The sequence below is a fragment of the Diabrotica virgifera genome, chromosome 3 (assembly GCF_917563875.1).
Source record: "Diabrotica virgifera virgifera chromosome 3, PGI_DIABVI_V3a".
In the NCBI taxonomy this organism is placed as follows: Eukaryota; Metazoa; Arthropoda; class Insecta; order Coleoptera; family Chrysomelidae; genus Diabrotica; species Diabrotica virgifera.
The window spans coordinates 147,053,185-147,075,245 of NC_065445.1; the positions used below are offsets into that span (position 1 = coordinate 147,053,185).

The following is a 22,061-nucleotide window of genomic DNA, read 5'->3' on the forward strand; positions in this document are numbered from 1 at the left end:
GACTGCATAGCTCCACCGAGGACGCATGGGATGCAAAAATAGCTATCTGGAGATGGTGGTCCAACTCTGAATCAAATTAAAACAAAACTACTAGTCCTGTCGCCAGGGGGGGTACAACGGCCTCGTTAATTCAGATGGACTTACTCAAGTTTTTTTTATGTATTTTGACCCGTAGAACACGAATTTTTTGGGTAACAGTTGATCCGGATGTCGATAAGATTGTTATAGACCAAGAACTTGAGGAATCAAATAACAGCGATTTTTGGCAAAACAAAACAATATTTTGTATTTTTTGGGCCATTTTAAGTAAAAAATATTTCTACAAGTTTTTTCGTAGGATGCACAGTTTTCGAGATAAACGCGGTTGAACTTTAAAAAAATCGAAAAATTGCAATTTTTGAACCCGAATAACTTTTGATTAAAAAATAAAATAGCAAGTCTGCTTACCGCATTTGAAAGTTTAAGTCAAATTATATCGGTTTTGATTATTTGCATTGGTAAAAATTTATTTTTTTATTGTTTAACAAAGCTATAAACACGTAGGGTTTCCCGTGCTTTTACATGCGTTTTAACGCATGTAACGTAGAAATAGTCTTGATTGCACTAGTACCTATTCTACCTACTCGTTCGATTTTAAATGAGAAATCATAGAAACATCACTCACGCACTAGTTGTTTGTAGCTTTGTTTAACAATAACACAATAAATTTTTAGCAATGCAAATAATCAAAACCGACATAATTTGACTTGAACTTTCAAAGGTGCTAAGCAGAATTGCTATTTTATTTTTTAATCAAAAGTTATTCGGGTTTAAAAATTGCAGTTTTTCGATTTTTTGAAAGTTCAACCGCGTTTATCTCGAAAACTGTGCATCCTACTAAAAAACTTCTAGAAATATTTTTTGCTTAAAATGACCCAAAAAATACAAAATATTGTTTTGTTTTGCCAAAAATCGCTGTTATTTGATTCCTCAAGTTCTTGGTCTATAACAATCTTATCGACATCCGGATCAACTGTTACCCAAAAAATTCGTGTTCTACGGGTCAAAATACATAAAAAAAACTTGGGTAAGTCCATCTGAATTAACGAGGCCGTTGTACCCCCCCTGGCGACAGGACTATACCGTTATCTCTTAAAAACATATACATAATATGAGATAGAGTAGATAAAAAAGCTTTATTTTTGTTTTTTTTACGTTTCTAACAGCAAAAGTAAGTTAAGCTCAAAATAATGTTGGTCCCTTTTATTTTTTGGTAAGAGAAATCGTGAAAGTCACTCCCTAATTAGCATCCCAAATGAAATTAATCGTTACCACTTCATAAGTTACTTTACTTATTATGTATTGTTTATATATGATCTGTAAGTTTCATCGGTTCAAAGTGCTTATTTTGTTTTGTTTTGAACAGCCATTTCTTAACCAATTTTTGTCTTGAACATATGTTTTTTCACTCTTGAGAAGTGGTGAAACTCGCCCCCAGGGCAAAAGCACACATCGGCACAATATCACTTTTTTTCTTTGACATGTTAGTTATGCCTATGCCAAATTTCATGTCAATCCAAGCGGTTCTTTAAAATGTACAGTAAAAACCGTGAGTAAATGGACTATATTGAATGTTACAACTGAGGGGAAGAAAGGGATGGAGAAAAAACATTATCATTAGTAATTACACAAGAGCTCTAAAATTACCGATTTGTATCCCGAGTGACATTCAGCCCTGTTATGTGTCACCAAAATTAAATATAACTTAAAGTTATCCCGTAGTTATGTTATAATCGTCGAATTGGCGTGATGTATCATATTTAACTTAACTACTACTATACTTGCTTAATTCTTGACATTTCTTGAGTTATCTGATGTATCAACTGGCACTTTATAACGGGATGTTATACGTGAAGCTACGAAATGACTTTGTAGTTATGTAAGGATTTGTAAGGTTAGGTTTATCTTTTGACCTGTTTTAGGAATGTAGTGAATAAATAGCAATTAAAAACACGTAGGTAATAATAAAATTAAAACAATAATTAAAAATAAAAAGTAGAACGGTAATACACACTTTTAAAAATAGAAAAATTGTACAAAAGACAAATAGGGAAATCCAAGAATAAAGATATGTTTTTAAATTTATAAACATTAGTCCTGTCGCCAGGGGGGGTACAACGGCCTCCTTAATTCAGATGGACTTACCCATTTTTTTATGTATTTTGACCCGTAGAACACGAATTTTTTGGGTAACAGTTGATCCGGATGTCGATAAGATTGTTATAAACAAAGAACTTGAGGAGTTACATAACAGCGATTGTTGGCAAAACAAAACATTTTTTTGTATTTTTTGGGTGGTTCTCAGCAAAAAATGGTCTTACTAGTTTTTTCGCAGGATGCATACTTTTCGAGGTAAACACGTTTGAACTTTCAAAAAATCGAAAAAGTGACATTTTTGAACCGGAATAACTTTTGATTAAAAAATAAAATAGCAATTCTGCTTACTGCATTTGAAAGTTCAAGTCAAATTCTATCGGTTTTGATTATTTGCATTGCTAAAAATTAAGTTTTTATTTGTTAAACAAAGCTATAAACACATAGTGTTCCCCGTGCCCAATGCATGCGTTTTAATGTACGTAGAAATTCTGTATGCGCGCCTACTTGTTCGATTTCAAATTAGAAATGCATTGAAAACATCATTCAATCACTATGTGTTTATAGCTTTGTTTAACAATAAAAAAATTAATTTTTAGCAATGAAAATCATCAAAACCGATAGAATTTGACTTGAACTTTCAAATGCGGTAAGCAGAATTGCTATTTTATTTTTCAATCAAAAGTTATTCGGGTTCAAAAATTGCAATTTTTCGATTTGTTGAAAGTTCAACCGCGTTTATGTCGAAAACTATGCATCCTACGAAAAAACTTGTAAAAACATTTTTCGCTTAGAATGGCCCAAAAAATACAAAAAAATGTTTTGTTTTGCGGAAAATCGCTGTTATGTGATTCCTCAAGTTCTTTGTTTATAACAATCTTATCGACATCCAGATCGAATGTTAACCAAAAAATTCGTGTTCTACGGGTCAAAATACATAAAGAAAACTTGGGTAAGTCCATCTGAATTAAGGAGGCCGTTGTACCCCTACTGGCGACAGGACTACATCCAGGAATTTTACTGCTGTTTAGTGGTATGTATACAGGGTGTTTCATTAACAATTGTCCATATCGTAACTGGAGAAACCTTAGCACAAAATACGAAGATTTATCCCAAAACACTTAAATAAAATATTCCTCCTTACCGAGATACAGAGTATTTTATTACAAATATTCTAATATTCTAAAATTATTTTACCCCATTTTTCAAGCACCTTTTAATATTTTTTGTTCAAACTTGACACACAGTTTACACATGTTAGGGTACTTTAACTAGTCTTAAAAAATAGTTTTCCGCTGTTACCAGGGGCGTGCTGTAGGGATATATACTTCATTTTCGCCCCCTTTTCCCCCTCACAATCTACGCCACTGTCGTAATAATCATTTCAGCATGTTTTTTCATTCCTTGTTACTTGTTACATAAATATCATCCTTTTGTCTCATTGTGATAAAGTAGTTTTCAAGTTATTTACGTTTAAAGATAATGAATTCCATAAGACTATGTACTTTAAACTACATTCAATAAGATTATAAATTATTTAAAATACATAATCTTATTGAATCCATTACATTAAAACGCAAATAACTTGAAAACTACTTACTCTATCGCAATGAGACAAAAGGATGATATTTATGTAAAAAGTAACAAAGAATCAAAAAAACATGCTGAAATGATTATTACGATAGTGGCGAAGATTGTAAGGGGGAAAAGGAAGTATATATCCCTACAGCACGCGCCTGGTAACAGCGGAAAACTATCTTTTTAAGACTAGTTAAAGTACCCTAGCTGTGTGTCAAGTTTGAACAAAAAATATTAAACCATGGGCTAAAGGTGTTTTATGGGCTAAAATAATTTTAGAACATTTGTAATAAAACACTCTGTATCTCGGTAAGGAAAAAGAAGGTTAAATCTTCGTATTTTGTGCTAAGGTTTCTCCAGTTACGATATGGACAATTGTTATGAAACACCCTGTATACTACCAAACAGCTGTGATTTGAGGAGTACTACAATTACTCCTCACATTCTCCAGTGAGCAATAGATCACACGGAATTTACGTTAAAAGTTCTCGAGACAGTTATCTTAACTTAACGTAAAACGTTAAAAAAAAATTGAAGGCACTCGTGGGAGTGCCGACAGAAGTGAAAACTTCTTATAGTATATAAATTACGAGCTCAATGCTTTTACCCCATCCTAAAAGAAGTGCTATACCTATATCATATACGATATATAGTGCGGCCGATATGTGAAACAATTGCACATTTAATGATACAAGCATATAATTTTGACCACATATACTACACATATAAAGGTTCAAATTATGATATGAGGCCATCTCAGATTTTGCCTTTTACAAAAATGGCGGGCATTCAAAATGGCCCCTATACATATGTGTTTAATAGTACCATAACTTTTGAACGAAAAGTCCGATTTTAACCAAATTTGGTATATAGGTTCTCTTTTTGATTTACAAGATGGATATGGTGAACCAGAAGAATCGGTTTATAGGCTATTGATTATGTATTTTAGAAAGGAACTACAACGTTAAGTTTTAACGGGGTTTTATTGTTTCATATAGTCAATGGACCTCTAAATAAAAACCCGCGGAGTGCTACCATTTAAATTGGTGCGTTTTTGAGAAAGGGGTGAATTAGTCCTTAGGCACAGGGCGAATTAGGGTGAGTTCTATGCACTTTTGGTACAAACACATCTACAGCAAAATTGTTCCAGGTTAAATTTACTATCCAAACATCACATTTTAAAGTCAAAAATATTTCTTTTTACAAAAATATATTCAAAAGAAAAGCAAGAAAAAAACACAAAAGATAGCAATTTTACTTTTTGGCCCATAACTTTTTTCCACGAGGATATAGATATAGACATTTCTTCACAGGAAAAAAACTTCCGTCTTTACTCTTTAAAATGACGTTTAGAGGAAGTCTCTATGATTTATGGTTTTCAAAACGGGATTTTTCAAAGTTCGCAACTCACAGCGATTTTGGCCCATTTTTCTTGTTACTTCTCTTACATTGTTCTGTAACTTTTTTCTAGGTATCTTTAGGTATATGCAATGTTAAATTTAGTAGGAAGAAAAGTAAATTACCTTTAAAACGGTCTATCGTAAGAGGCTGTATGACTATTTTTAAGCAAGATATGGTTGTTCAAAGTTTTATACTTGTAATGATTTTTGATATATTTTACGATTATTTTTAAATTTCTCATTATAACTTTTTTTATTGTATATGTAGGTATATACATTGTCTAATAAAAAAGAAAGCTTATTTTCTTTACTTTAAAATGGTGTATCGTAAAAAGTTCTGGGACTATTTTTAAATAAGATATCAAAATGTGACATATTATACACATGCAATAGGTCCCACTAAAGTGGAACCATATGGAAAACTTTTTGAAGTTATACTTCTTTACGGGCGTAATGACGGTGAAATTTTATATGGGAAAACCTAGCGACCGGGCGCATGCGCATTATAACCTTGTTCTGATTGGATGTTCAAATGACATGACAAAAATTATCCAATATGGCAGCTGTGGCACAGCTGTGGGACTGCGTTTGGTTATAATGTATGCTTGTTGCGTTTTAAAATTTGTAGGAAGAGAAACAACAAACAAAAAGTTAGTTAATGGTTATACTGCCTTTTTAAATAGTTTTCATATTATATTTTTGGACTTATTTACATAGAAGAGATGATTGTTTCATGCCAATGTGAAAGCTCATCAAACTGTGACTAGTATGAGTGCCGCAGATCTCGCTTATTCAAAGCTAAAGAATCTTTCACTGGTAAGTGTTTTATAAATAGTTGATCAAATTTTGTTATGATATTTGAACATAGCCACTTTGCACGACGCAAGTGATTGCGAAATTTATTAGTCGTTATACGGGCTCCGATACCTACCTTGAACCTACCAAAATATATAAGTAGTATGTAATACTTTTATTTACATAATTTATATTTATATTTACATAATATATTGTCTTCTTACTCTATGTTTTGTGTTATTTTTTCAATTCTAAATCATTTCAATTCAAAATCAAAATAATTTAATTTACATAAGTTAAAAATGTCAAAAGGTTAATCTGTTTAGTTAGACGATCTTCGCACATAATGACAAGCTGTCTCTGTGGCGCAGTTTTAATGCGAGAGAATCCCAATACAACGCAAATACCAGCCGCGTGGTAAGTTGGTTCGAATCCCAATAGAAACTTTTATTTTTTTATTTTTTTTTTATACATTTTATGATTGTAAGTATATTTATTATATAATTTTATTTTCAGAAAATACGTATTTAGTTAAAAATTTTTCCGACAATTAATGTTCAGAAATCATTTGTGGCATTTTTAGTGTGTTTGTGTGTGTTTTATTTTTTTATTATTTTAATTTTTGGCACTGTTTTAATAAAAATGTTTGAGAAGTAGTAAGTATAAATTAATTTAATATTTAAATAAAATATAAATAAAAAGTATATTAATTTCGTTTATAATCATATAATCATATAATAGAAGTATAACTTCTTACGTGCGTACAAAGTACACACACATTCTTTTTATTATTAACTTTATAAAAAAAATATTCTTTATAAAATGCTCTATACAGTCTAATACCTAAGATGCAATCATCAGATATAAATTGTTATCAATAGTGTACGAGGTATGTTAAAAAATATGAATTTCGCTTAAGAGTAAAGTACCTTTATATTTCATAATATCGAAAAGTGTTAATAAGATAAGTTATTTGGAATTAAAAATTATGTTATAATATGCAATCATATTTTTCTAATTGAAAACAATAAAAAAAATTTAAATTTTTGTCAAATTACGGATACTGTTGGATATCATATGGATATCGTGTTTAAAAATTGTCCTAGAATTTTTTGCAATACACCATTTTAAAGTAAAGAAAATGAGCTTTTTTTATTCCACAATGTATATACCTAAATATACAAGAAAAAAGTCATAATGATAATTTTAAAAAATAATCATTACAAATATAAAAAATCTTTAAAAGTATGAAACCTTGAAAAAGCATAACTTGCTTAAAAAGAGCCTTATAACCTTATACAGCAGACCAGTTTAAAGGTAATTGACTTCTGTTTCTACTAAATGTACCATTGCATATACCTAGAAATGCGTAGTAAAAAGTTACAGAACAATTTTTGCGAAATAATGGGGAAAATTACACAAAAATGCTGTGAGCGGAGAAGTTTAAAAAATCCTATTTCGAAAATTGTAAATCTTAGAGAATCCTAGCAAACTTCATTTTAAAGAGAAAGGACGGAAGTTATTTTCTGCTAAAGCAATGCCTATACCTATATCCATGTGGAAAAAAGTTATGGGGCAAAAAACAAAATTGCTTTCTTTCGTGTTTTTTTCTTGCTTTTCTTTTGAATATATTTTTGTAAGAAAAACTATTTTTGACAATAAAATATAATATTTCGATTGTAAGTTTAACCTGGAACAATTTTCCTGTAGACGTGTTTGACCTAAAATTGCATAGAACTCACCCTAATTCACCCTGTGCCTAGGGACTAATTCACCCCTTTCTCAAAAACGCACCCATTTAAATGGTAGCACTCCGCGGTTTTTTTATAATTTAGAGGTCTATTTACCATACAAGACAATACAATACCGTTAACGTTGTAGTTCCTTTTAGCTCTCTTATTTTGAACATAATCAATAGCCTATTACCAGAAGTTGTGTTTTTACTGGTTGTTTATGTAGAAATATGTTTTTTTTTTCAATTTTTCCCTCTGCATATATTAATTTTTCAAAATGGTAATACCGCAATTGAAAAGAGCGTAAAAATATTTTGTAAAAAATATTTTGAACTTTTTAGTTATGTTAATTACCATTTAATAAATGCATAACGTATCTTCACATGTACCTATGTGTGGCAGATTCGTGCAAATATTATAAGAATTATTGTGCATTTAATGGTAGAAGCACATAATTTGGACCACGTATACTACAGCCATCAGGTTCAAATTTAAATATAACTCCATCTCAGATTTTACGTTTTACAAAAATGGCGGGCATTCAAAATGGCGACTGTACATATGTGACTAATAGCACGATAACTTTTGAACGAAAAGTCCGACGTCAACCAAATTTGGTATATAGGTTATTTTTTTGATGTGTAAGACCAAGGTCTTGAACCAGAAGAGTCGATTAACAAGAAGTTGTGTTTTTCCTAATTTTTATGTAAAACATGTTGTTTTTTTACTAATTCTTTCACCCTGTATGTATTAATTTTTCAAAAAGTTAATATCGGCGTTGAAAAGAGTGTAAAAGTATTTTTTAGGAAATATTTTGAACTCTTTAGTTATGTTAATTACCAATTAATAAATGCATAACCTATCTTCATATGTACCTGTGAACCTATGTGCGGCAGATTCGTGCAAATAATATAAGAATTATTGTGCATTTAATGGTAAAAGCATATAATATGGACCACACACACTACACATACAAAGATTCAAATTTAGATATGAGGCCATCTCAGATTTTGTCTTTTACAAAAATGGCGGGCATTTAAAATGAATTTGCCGCACATAGGTACGTGTGAAGATACGATATGCATTTATTAAATGGTAAATCTTTCCTAAAAAGTATTTTTACACTCTCTTCAATGGCAGTATTACCTTTTTGAAAACTTAATATATACAGGGTGAAAGAATTGAAAAAAAAACAACATATTTTTACATAAAAAACAGTAAAAATTCAGCTTCTGGTAAACCAATTCTTCCGGTTCAAGACCTCGATCTTATTCATTCAAAAAAAAAACCTTGATGCCAAATTTGGCTTAAATCGGACTTTTCGTTCAAAAGTTATCGTGCTATTATTCACATATGTGTAGCCGCCATTTTGAATGCTCGCCATTTTTGTAAATGACAAAATCTGAGATGGCCTCATATCTAAATTTGAACTTTTGTATGTGTAGTATATATGGTCCAAATTATGTGCTTCTACCATTAAATGCACAATAATTCTTATAATATTTGCACGAATCTGCCACAAATAGGTACATGTGAAAATACGTTATGTATTTATTAAATGGTAATTAACATAACTAAAAAGTTCAAAATATTTTGTAAAACATATTCTTACGCTCTTTTCAATGGTGGTATTACCATTTTGAAAAATTAATATATACAGGATGAAAAAATTGAAAATAAATTATTTACATAATATAAAATAGTTTTACATAAAAAACCAGAAAAAATACAACTTCTGGTAAACCGATTCTTCCAGTTCACGACATCGATCTTGTAAATCACAAAAAGAACCTATGTACCAAATTTGGTTGAAATCGGACTTTTCATTCAAAAGATCGTGCTATTAGTCACATATGTCTAGCCGCCCATTTTGAATGACCGCCATTTTTGTAAAAGGCAAAATCTGAGATGGCCTCATATCTAAATTTGAACCTTTATATGTACAGTATATGTGGACCAAATTATATGCTTGTATCAATAAATGTGCAATTCTTATAATATTTGCACGAATCTTCCGCACTAATACGCAATGCGTATGCCCTATGCTATTTATGTATACATACACATAATTTATATATGTACAAAATTTATTTCAGTGAAGTGATGATGGTCGCAAATTCAATACTTTTTCCCCATCCAAAAAGTGTACAACGTCCCTAAAGAAATTTTCAATTCAAAAATTTATTTCGTCGAAGCGATAACGATCGCTAATTTAATAATTTTCCCCATCCAAAAAGTGCACAACGTCCCTCAAGAAGTTTTCACTTCAAATATTTATTTCGTCGAAGCGATGATAGTCGCTAATTTAATACTTTTTTACATCGAAAAAGTGCACAACGTCCCTAAATAAGTTTCACTTCAAATATTTATTTTGTCGAAGCGATGACGGTCCCTAATTTAGTAATTTATTCCCATCCAAAAAGTGCACAACGTCCCTAAAGAAATTTTTGACTTCAAAAATTTATTTCGTCGAAGCGATAAAAGTCGCTAATTTAATATTTTTCCCCATCCAAAAAGTGCACAACGTCCCTAAAGAAGTTTTCACTTCAAAAATTTATTTCGCCGAAGCGGTGACGATCGCTAATTCAATACTTCTTCCCCATCTAAAAAGTGCACAACGTCCCCAAAAGAAGTTTTCACTTTAAAAATTTATTTTGCCGAAGCGATGACGTTCGCTAATTCAATACTTTTTCCCTATCTAAAAAGTGTACAACGTCCCTAAAGAAATTTTCACTTCAAAAATTTATTTCTTCGAGGCGATGACGGTCGCAATGACGGTCGCCAATTTAATACTTTTTCCCATCCAAAAAGTGCACAACGTCCCTAAAGAAGTTTTCACTTCAATACATATACATACAAAATTTATTTCGCCGAAGAGATGACGGTCGCGAAATAAATCCTTTTTCCCTATCGAAAAATAGGTTTTACATTTATTTTAAATTTAAATACTTCTATACAATTTATGTATAGATACACATAATATAGATACGTGCAAAATTTATTTCGTCGAAGAGATGACAGTCGCGAAATAAATCTTTTTTCCCTATCCTAAAATAGGTTTTACATTTATTTTAAATTTAAATACTTCTATACAATTTATATATACATACGAATAATATATATATAGCATAAGTGATGACGGTCTCGAATTCAATGCTTTTTCCCCTATCCAAAAATCGCACAACGTCCCTAAAGAAGTTTTCACTTCAATAAATTCGGTAATAATACACCACAGGTCTGAATTTGACCGTTTTAATGGAAATTATGTCAAATTGTCACGAGGACAAAACAAATCGGTAATTTCTAAGAGCTCAAGTGTAATTCAGTAAGATTATTTCATGAATAAAACTGTCTTTTTAAATCATGTTATCTAATATTTTATTGATATCTTCGCCTGAATATTTGCTAAACCTGTTCGTGGTCTCTTTGACCAGTTCTCGTTAAATGTTCATTTTTGCGTAGCAACGAAGGGCATCTTACGTAATACTTGACGAAGGGAATCTTACGTAATACTTGACGAAGGGAAATTGTCGAAAAAAGTTATCAACATTAATATCACAAGAGAGTGAGAATACATTGACAATAATGCGACAATTTTTCAAAAACTTGTTGCCTGGCAATAGACACGAAAGCTCGCGGGGCTCGAGTGACTACTGCCGGATGGAAACAAGTTTGAGAAACAAATTGAAGCATTATTTTTTTATTTATTCTTACTATCGCGTGATATCGATACATTTTTGGCAAAGTAACGTAAGTGACATTTTTGGCGAAAAAAATCATGCTTTTCCATTAAGAGTAAACAGTAGCGATCAACAGGTAGCAACAAAATATAATTTCGGGAGATAGTATCATAAACTTTGGCAACAGTGGTAATCTTTGACATTCTCTTAGATTAATATTTTGACAATATCATAGTCGCGCTAAATGGAAGTAATAGAAAACGATTTTATTATTAATAAATAGATATTTATAAAAATAAACCAAAATGGGTGAAAATTTTATGTTAAGATAGGTATTTAGAAAGGTATTTGCATGAAATATCTAATAATAAAACAATAATAAATAATCATTTTTTGTTCAAATTTCGATTTTCGCATAATTTCGGCACGGTTTTTAATGGACTTTTTCTTGAAAGGTTTCACTTTTTATTTTTCGTTTAATTTACTTTTTCCATTTTGTTAAACTATTGATAATATTTTTAGAATAAAAAATCCTCCTAAACTTTATATACTCGCATTAGAATTCGAAATATTTTTACGTAAAATGTACTTACCTACCTACATATAACTAAAACTCACAATTAACAACAATCTATTCTTTCAAAGAGGCCAACAACTTATACAACAACAACAAATATATAATAAATTAACTATCAATAAACACTACTTTCCTATGAAACGACAAAAATGAATTCTTAAATTAACACACTACTGCACTGAACAGATATCGATAAAGATGACAGAACATATTAGAGAAAATCTGACGCAGGTTTGTCAAAGTGACAGTGATAATTTCTCTATGTTGCCTAATTAGTTATTTAGTTATAATATGTTCGATTTCTTGTTAGAAATAAAAAAATTTAGTAGTTCCAAGATTACACAAAATCTAGGCATGGGATAAAAAAGTTTATTTGAAGAAAGTTTTTTTTTTCTTCTTAATGGCGGTACAGGCTCCTTTTTTCAATATTTTATTTAGTTATAGAGTAATCTCCACGTACTAACATATTTCTGACATTGGGCTCTGTACCGCCATTATTTATTATATTACGAATATGTGTGCCAAATATCTCGACAAAATATTTAAAATTAGAGCCGCAATCTTGGAACGCGTTTGTTGCTACCTGTTGATCGCTACTGTTGCCTCTTAAACTAACACTATTATTGTTTAGAAGGTACTGCCAAAGTGTAGTAAGCTTAAAAATACTTTAAACATAATATATGTATAGGCTTACTACACTTTGGCAGTGCCTTCTGAACAATAATAGCGTTAGTTGAATGGAAAAACATGATTTTCAAAAATGTCACTTGCGTTACATTCGACAGATTATTTTTTAATACTTACATACAAAATTCAAGTATTTGTAAATAAACATTCAGTGACATTTTTATCACAATTAATGTGACACACATTTTTCAAATTGTCAAAGTGAACAGCATAATTTAGCAAATATTCAAACGGAGAAATCAATAAAATATTAGTTAAAATTATTTATAAATACAGTTTTATTCATGAAATAATCTTACCGAAGTACACTCGAGCGCTTAAAATTGCCGATTTTTATTGTCCTCGTGACAATTTGACATAAGATGTAGAACTAATGGTTTATTATGGTTCATTTTCTTAAATTTAACAGTTGTCAAAACTAGGAAACTCGTTGTAATTAAACAGAAACAATCTACCTAAAAATATTCCCAGTATAATAATCTAGGTAGAATATTCCCGCTATAATAATAATCTGATTGGACAGAATTAAACACGTGATGAGAAATATTACTACACGATTGGAAATTAAAATCATTAAAAAATAATAAAGATATTTGTTAACAGTGTCCATTTGGGAAGTGAAAGGAACAATAAAGATTGTTAACAGATTTTTTGTTTCGTGTTCTTATCAACGAAAAGGGTGAACAAATGATAGTGATTTACATAGATAAATAATTGTTGTTGTATTAATGAAATATAAATATGCCTTAATCGCTATCGACACTCACTTCATGTTTCCTCTTTAGAGGTCGCTAAATGCATACTTTGGTATATTATTTTATACATTTTGATTCAGTTTAGTCTTTTGGCTTCTTACAAGTCTCCCTGATGACGGATAGACCCAGAAACATATGTATGAGAATGGTAAGAGACTCAAATTGAATCGAAACGCAACCGTCTATATTTATATTATTTTTATTGTTTTGGCATTTTTAAAATTGAAAAACATGCCTGTTTATAAAATGCATTGGATATTTTAAGTTTTTTGTTTTATTTTAGGGTATTAAATGTGTTACGTCATTGGGTAGACCACCATTTTTATGATTTCGAAAGGGATGCAGCGCTTTTAGTGAAATTACAAAACTTCTTGGATTCTGTACATGGGAAAAGTATGCGGAAGTGGGTGGATAGTGTCATTAAAATTGTCCAAAGAAAGGTAAGTCATTCAAAAGAAATAGATACGGTAGATCAAATTTAGGTCGGTTATAAGAATTAGGAAAATGGCTAATATTACGATGCGTTATTATACTTCTATAACGTTTTTATACTTCTTTTCTATTTCATTTATTGAATTGTGAAAACTGTAGTAATAAGAAATCTGAAATAGAAAAATACTTCAACCATAATAATCACAAATTATACGGGTTTTGTTTCGTTCGTTTTGTAGGTAAATCTCAAAAGTAGCTCAAAAAGAGTCAAATCATGTTTAGATGAAATACCAGACGAAGAATTAAATTACCGGGAGGATTTTGAAAACGCATATTTTAAAGCAATCAGTGTCTCATAGGTTTTATAATTCTCATTACTCAAAGGTTACATTGCCCTCAATTCAGTTGCTCATGTTTACGGGTTGCTTTGAGAATAGGCTTGAATTTAACGATTCGTTTAATTCAATCATTATTCAAAATTAAAACATATCAGACATTCGGAAGTTTCATTATCTGAAATCGTGTTTTTCGGATAACATTGAAAATGGCATTGCATCGCTTACAGTTTCCTCTTCATATTTCATACTCGCTTGGAAATTTCTCTGTGATAGATTCGGCAACAAACTGTTACTCATTCATAATCACGTAAAATCTACAATTGGTTTAAGAAACATTAAGAGGATCGGTACGTATTTTCGGCTGCAATGCTATTCAAATGGGGATTCATTTTTTTCGAATCCTGAGAAAACTAATAAGTATTTTTGAAAAATTTAAATGCAGAATGAAAGATTACGTTATTAGCGAGGGCCGAAAGTCCCTGAGAACTTCTATAATGTTTATTTTAATAAGTTACAGGGGTGAAAAACTAAGGAAAAATTTAGTGTGATTTTTAATTTCAAATATCTCATTCAAAATAAACTTTTTATTTATTCTAAGGGACTTTCGGCCCTCGGTAATAATTTAGTCTTTCATTCTGCGTTTAAATTTTTCAAAAATATTTATTGGTTTTTTCAGGATTCGAAAAAAATGAACACAATGCCGTGGTAATATTTTCCAAATCTGTCTTTGTCTTACAACGCACTCAGCCGAATATAATATTGTCAGCATATATTGTCAGTCACACACTGACAATCAGTGACAATTTTAAATATTTGACATTGCATCGGGAATATTTTGAGAAATTGATTAAATATTATTGATATATAGTGTATTTGATAAATAATTGATTAAAGACGTGAACTTAATAAAAAGTTATTTATTGTGTATTATTTGTGGAAGATCCAAGCAGAGAATACATCAGATATATCCTGTGATCCAAGTATTTTTTTGTTGAGATGTTCAAAATTGTAAGCGTTCCATAATAACAATATATTATTAAAAAATCACTTTAACACTTTTCCTCTTTTCTCGATTGATTATTAGTTTTTGTTGTACAAATAAATTATTACAATCACTGAAAACATAGTTAGTGAAAAAATTATCACATTTATTAACTGAATTAATAATTTGCAATTATAAAAATAAGTTATCCAAGAACATTCAAAAGCCATCTTTTTAAATTAATTATGACATTTTCAAGTAGAATGACATTCTAGTAATGTTTACATATCCATACCAGTGTGAATTTTACTACACATAATTTGCCGTGTAAAGACAGAAAAAGTAGGGATACACGTAAAATATTTGCGAATTATGTACCCATAGCCTTAAAGAAAATTCTTCTTCACTCTGTTATCTAATTGATACTATTACAAGCAATATTCGATACCTACATTCACTCAATCAACCGGTGGAGAAATGGGATGCGTTATTAACATATATTATAATGGAGAGAATAGATTCGGAAACAGCACGTGATTGGGAAAAAACTAAGCTTGATGATCCATCTTTCGATGATTTCTTGATGTTTCTTAAAACCAAATCTTGATGTATTGGAAAAGGTTGAGCAGACTGTGGATTCCAGCAGGCGCTCTTCTAGTTCGATATCAGGTGTTAACTTTAAATCATCAAGAAGCCGTTCTTTTGTTAGCAATCATGTTTCTCTGTCATCCTGCATCTTGTGCAAGGGTCAACACAAGATCATACCATTAGTGGAGTCACTGAAGGTTTTCACCTCCGATTTCGTTTAACCTCCATCGATTTTCGTGAAAATTGGTGAGTAATTAGAGGATACCTAAAGCAACAAAAGTGACATGATGCAAACTTGCGCTTTTACCTTGGGGGTGGAAGCCACCCCTTCTCAGGGCGGGGGTGAAAATTATTTTATCAAAAATAATACCATAAATCGATATAAGTATAAATTCATAATATAAGCAATTCAGTATATAAGCAAAATTTGTTATATAAAGTTATTAATATAAATCAATGCTTTTTGAGTTATTGAAGATCAAAGATTTTATTTTTTCGTAAAAAAATGCATGCTTTAAACCTGTTTTTCACGTATAACTCAAAAACTATAAGCTTTTTCAAAAAAGTTATTACCAAAATTGAAGATAATAAAAAACTGAATACACTCCTCACTTAAAGAACTAAACTAATGTTAAGTCAAAGTGAGTTATGGGTAATTGAATGTAAATTTTTTTCGACGAGTACTCAAATCTAAGAATTCAAGCTTAAATAACGGGGAAACGATGCATTTTATAAAATATACCTGTTAAGCAGTTGTCAAAGCACTTCGGATTACCTATCAACTGAGCTTCAGAAGAAAATAGCATTAAAATTAAGGAAGTTATGATGAAAATAAGAGAACCCTTTCGAGTTTTTTTAGGAAAAAGTGAAAAATAAAACATACGCCATTTCCACAAATATTAAAATCTATAGTAATCCTTACAATAATTTCTTTACATTAGCATAAGTAATATTTTTGACCGGTTTAGAATGAAAATTTTTAAAAAAATGGTATAATTTAAAAAATCAGAATTTTTAAAATGATCGTAATTTTCATTTTCTTTTGATAATAACTCCAAAAATACTCAACATACGTAAAAAATGATATTATATAACCAAATTTTAGTTTTTTCTGTATCAGATATTTAACCTTTTTATTATTTCTATAGGGTAAAAAATAACCGAGATAGAAACGTTTAAAGCTTAAATTTTGCTACGAGAACCATGTAACCCGGGCCATTTAACCTTTTATTAAAAAAAGTAAGGAGTTTAAAAGATTAAATTTAACGTCATTTAATTGCCCTTGGAATTATCTTTCAACGGAAATTAACGGAGTTATTAAAAAAAACAATACAATTTTTTGGAAAAAATTTTAAAAGATAAATTTTGAAAAATTTTAAGAGCATAAATTTTAATGCTTCAAGTTGTTCGAGGACTCATTTGATAGATATTTCTAAGTACTTTGAGAAATGTTTAATAAGTTTATGTTATAAAATGCATCATTTTCCCGTTATTTAAGTTTGAATACTTAGATTTGGGCACTCGCCGAAAAAAATTTACGTTGAATTACCTATATACAGTGCTAGTCAAAAGTCCGTACCCCCCCTCGTATCTTTTGAACGGTTATACCTACAATAGTGAAATTTGGAGGGAGGAAATAAACGGACGTAAGCTTCTTAACTAGTAATGACAGGTGACGTAATGTGACAGATGACGTTACAGAGCCACTGTGACCGATAATTTTAAATAGGACCTTATGGCAAGTGATATCTCGTTTGAAAGGTATTTAAAATACATATTCACTCATACTAATTTTTTTGGGTTTAGGTTGATTTTGATTTTGGTGAATAAATTAAATAAACATAATATTGTAGTTTCGAATTTAATTAATAAAAATTCAAATGTCCGCTTATGCATTTTTTGTCAAAAGAGTTGACGTTTTTTAATTCTCTAGTAGTTTTTACGTCAACGTCAACCTGTTTGACAAGTAATCATAGGCGGAATTTTGAATTTTTATTAATTAAATGCGAAACTACAATTTTATATTTATTTTATTTGTTCATCAAAATTAGCTTAAACTCAAACAAAATTAGTATGACTGAATAGGTATTTTCAATACCTTTCAAACGAGGTATCACTTGCCATAAGGTCCCATTTAAAATTATCGGTCACAGTGGCTCTGTAACGTCATCTGTCACTATTACGTCACCTGTCATGACTAGTTAAGAAGCTTACGTCCGTTTATTTCCTCCCTCTAAATTTCACTATTATAGGTATAACCGTTCAAAAGATACGAGGGGGGTACGGACTTTTGACTAGCACTGTAAAACTCACTTTCAGTTATCACTAAAAAATTTTTTTAGTCAGGAATTTATTTAATTTTTTATTAGTTTCAATTTTGGTAATAATAACTTTTTTGTAATATTTTACGGTTTTTGAGTTCTTTATAAAAAATTGGTTAAAAACATGCATTGTTTTAACGAAAAATTCAAATATTTGATCTTTAATAACTCAAAAAGTTTTGATTTATTTCAATAACTTTATATAACAAATTTTACTTAGAATTTGTCCCTCCATCGAATTATGGGATTATTTTTAATAAAATAATTTTCACCCTCGAGAAGGGGTGGCACACACCCTCAGGGTAAAAGCGCAAGTTGGCACCATGTCACCTTTGTTCCTTGAGATATCCTCTAACCACTCACCAATTTTCATGCAGATCGATGGAGGTTCAACGAAATCGGAGGTAATAGCTCATATCCACCTTCAGTGACTGCACTACATGTAGTATCTTCTTTCGTTCACTGTGTCCTCAATTGAGGACAACCTATTCTATAATTTTTTGTATGTACAGTGGAACCCCGATAAGTCGGCCCCCGATAACCCAGAAGTCCGGCTAACCCGGACCGATTTTCATCAGACAAACATTTCAATAATTCAAAATAAAAATGTATGTAATATTATAATATTTGAGAGATAATGTGTATTTGTGTAATTTGAACTATACGATAATAAAAATGACTCATGGCAAACGGCGGCATGCCAGAGCGACGTTCATTGTCTTGAATTATCGGAAACAATAGGCACCTGTAGTAGTATTCCTTTATTTATTTCAATCAAACTGTCTTAGCATTGTTTAAAAAAGACTAAAAGACTATTTAAAAAATTCTTTTTTAAACAATGGCCTTAGTCTTCACTGTTCTAAAATAACATAACATTGTTCCGATTGTGACTGTATTGTGTGTAGTACAGTCTTGTATTGTTCGCTTCCGTTTGCTTAGGTTTGTGTTTTTAGTAATTTAGATGTATACTGTGAATATATATTTCATGTTATGTCAATTATATCGGAGTTTATCTGTAAGTATACCGTATTTTATCAATTTTTACCATATTCTCCGTCTAACCCGGATCGGCCGCGGTCCCGATTAATCCGAGTTATCGAGGTTCCACTATATCTCCATCTAAAAGATTTTGAACAAAATATTTAATTTTGTGAAATATATGTTTCTATATTTCATGCGACATTTCTATATTGACATTTGACAAATGCAATGTTCATCTCTGTATAAATTAAAGAAAAAAATTGTTTTGTAAGACACCATACATTACTTATTGAATAAAATACTTTAGTTACAGAAATAGATTACAGAAATTTAACTCGTGAACGAAGGGGTTTAAGGGTATAGGCGCAAAATGTCGCCTGTCCAAATTTTCAATGTGTTTTAAATGTATTCATTTTTTCGAATCCTAATAAAACTAATAAGTATTTTTGAAAAACTTATACGCAGAATGAAAGATTGCATTATTACCAAGGGCTGAAAGTCCTTTAGAATAAACAAAAAGTTTCTTTTGAATGAGATATTTGAAATTAACAGTCACACTAAATTTTCTCTCTTTTTTTTACCACTGTAACTTATTAAATTAAACATTATAGAAGTTTTCAGGGACTTTCGGCCCTCGGTAATAACGTAATCTTTCATTCTGCGTTTAAATTTTTCAAAAATACTTATTAGTTTTCTCAGGATTCGAAAAAATTGAATACATTAAAACACATTGAACATTTTGACAAGCGACATTTTGCGCCTATACCCTTAAACACAATGTACAATCTCGCATGGAGAAAAAAAGAAACATTCTCTGTTTCAACTTCTTATACAGTGGTCATCCAAACAATTCGAGTAAATGTGGAAAAAGTAAAAAGTGCAGCAAAAAGCATCATACATTACTGCACTTTGAATCAGTTAAAAGTCCTAGTCCTGAACCAAGTACTAGTTTAAATTCTCATTCTCTTTCAAGCACCGTCCTCAGGGAAGGTGTTTTGCTGTCAACTGTACGAGTCCAAGTGCTTGATGAACTAGAAAACAAACATTTTCAGAGCTCTGCTCGACAGTGGCAGTCAATCAAATTTTCTAACAAACAGGCTTCTAAATAAATTAGGTGTGCCCAGAAATGAAGCAAAAATTCCTGTTGTCGGTATTGGTCAAGTTTCTTCTAATGTTCGATTCAAAACCAATATCCAAATCAAGTCGCTTAACTCTTCATATGAATCTTCAATGCCATCTTTAGTCGTTGACAACATATGTGATACGATTCCAAGTTACCCTCTTGATTCAGCGACTTCAGCCGTTCATATTCCTTTTAATATTCAGCTGTCGGTTCCAAACTATGGCATCCCATCTGATATTGATATTCTACATGTACAAGTCACTTTTGGAATCTGCTATGTGTTGGTCAAATAAAATTAGGCCCTAACAATCCAATACTCCAGAAAACAAAACTAGGATGGATAATTTCCAGCCCCATGTTACGCTCTGTTACTTCGAAAACTATGTGCAATTTTTTTACACAATAAAGAATTAATTTAACTCGGTTTTCCTATTTTTCTCAGGATTTGAAAGTTTAAATGCATTTAAAACGCATTTGGAGCAAATTTTTGCGCCTACGCCCTTAACCTAAATTAACTAAAGTTGTTTGTAAACTAGATGTCATCTGGTCCATCCTAGCTTTTTTCATGAAATACCCACTTCTTTGTTGTGGTTACAATGCACAGCACTAACTAAGCCTTGTACAACTTCACACATTACACAAACTTAAACGGTTTAAAGAGGACTAAACGCATCTTGGGTTGGTCGACAAGAAGCTGAAGTACTTCATGGATGAGATGCTTATGGAACCTCTCTTCATGTATCCTGGCGACTTTCTTGATTCCATTTGGAATAGATTCAACTACACTGCGCGTCAGAGAAAACGGGCACCCCAAAAAATGGGTCATATTTGATGTCTCGTATCTCCTAAACCTGTTGTCCGATTTAAGTAATTTTGTTAATGTGTTATAGCCTTATTCTTTAACAATATTGCTGTAATAATATTGTTGTTAAACAGGTAAATTTTCATTGTATACCGGGTGTACGAATCAAACTGTGTTTTTTTCCCAAAGTTCGCAACACCCTGTGGAATATTCTAGCATTTATAAAATACTGAAATTAAAACCCAACTATGGCCTCAGGTTTTCTTAATATTCTGTTTTTTTTATTCATTCGATTATGTTCGATAACACAAAAGTTAGGAACAACTAGCCATGTTCTTCATCAGTACAGGGTGTTTCTAAATAAGTACGACAAACTTTAAGGGGTAATTCTGCATGAAAAAATAATGACCGTTTGCTTTATAAATATGTGTCCACAAATGCTTCGTTTCCGAGATACGGGATGTTGAATTTTTTCTAACAAACTGACGATTTATTTATTGCTTTAAGGGCACCCAAAGTCCCATTTAACGACAATGTTAACATTATGTTACATAGCTCTGTAACCAAAGCACTTAGAGACCTAATTTTTGTTTTATTTTGAAACTATGTACATGCATTGTTTAGTTCCGCGTAGATTTTTGTAAAGTTAGAGTGAAAGAAATATTTATTTTAAAATTTTTTAAAATACTCTTACAAAAAGAAACCCAAAAAGTTTAGATTTTACTTTTTATTTTACTTGTTTTTGTACATTTTTCAATAAAACTTACGCGGAACTGGATATTATCTATCTACAACTACTGTAAAAATTTGGACCTTATAGCATCTACGAATCCGGAAATCAGTCCTGTGATGGATGACCGAAGTTAAGTTTAACGTTTGAGTTAAAGTTAAGATAACTCTCAGGAATAACGTGCCCATAACTGTATAGGTAAAATTTGGTGTGCTGTATCGCTCGCAGTTATGAGATAGTTATATCATCAACGTTATATTAGAAAGAAGTTTTGAGGAACAAATTTTGAAGTAACAAAGAGAACCTTATGTACAAATAGTACAAGTTGGAGTGAGCGAGAGAGATTGTTCCGAACATACCCGTCGTTGGCTACCGCCGATGACCGAACAGGAAACAGCTGTTTGGGTTCCTTGGTGTTTGTAAGTT

The 22,061-nt window shown here is 30.9% G+C and overlaps 1 protein-coding gene across 12 annotated transcripts in view; it reads left to right on the plus strand.

Annotated features, from left to right (window-relative positions):
• The window catches only part of LOC114334083 (protein son of sevenless), a 652,420-nt gene that overhangs the window by 554,028 nt on the left and 76,331 nt on the right, over positions 1-22,061 (plus strand). For 10 of the 12 annotated variants that reach the window (XM_050646934.1, XM_050646936.1, XM_050646940.1 and 7 more), the window contains exon 12: positions 13,622-13,778. The exons of the other annotated variants lie outside the window; for them this stretch is intronic. In XM_050646934.1, coding sequence (XP_050502891.1) covers positions 13,622-13,778 — 157 coding nt within the window. The remainder of the gene's footprint in view (positions 1-13,621; positions 13,779-22,061) is intronic. 12 annotated transcript variants of the gene reach the window in all.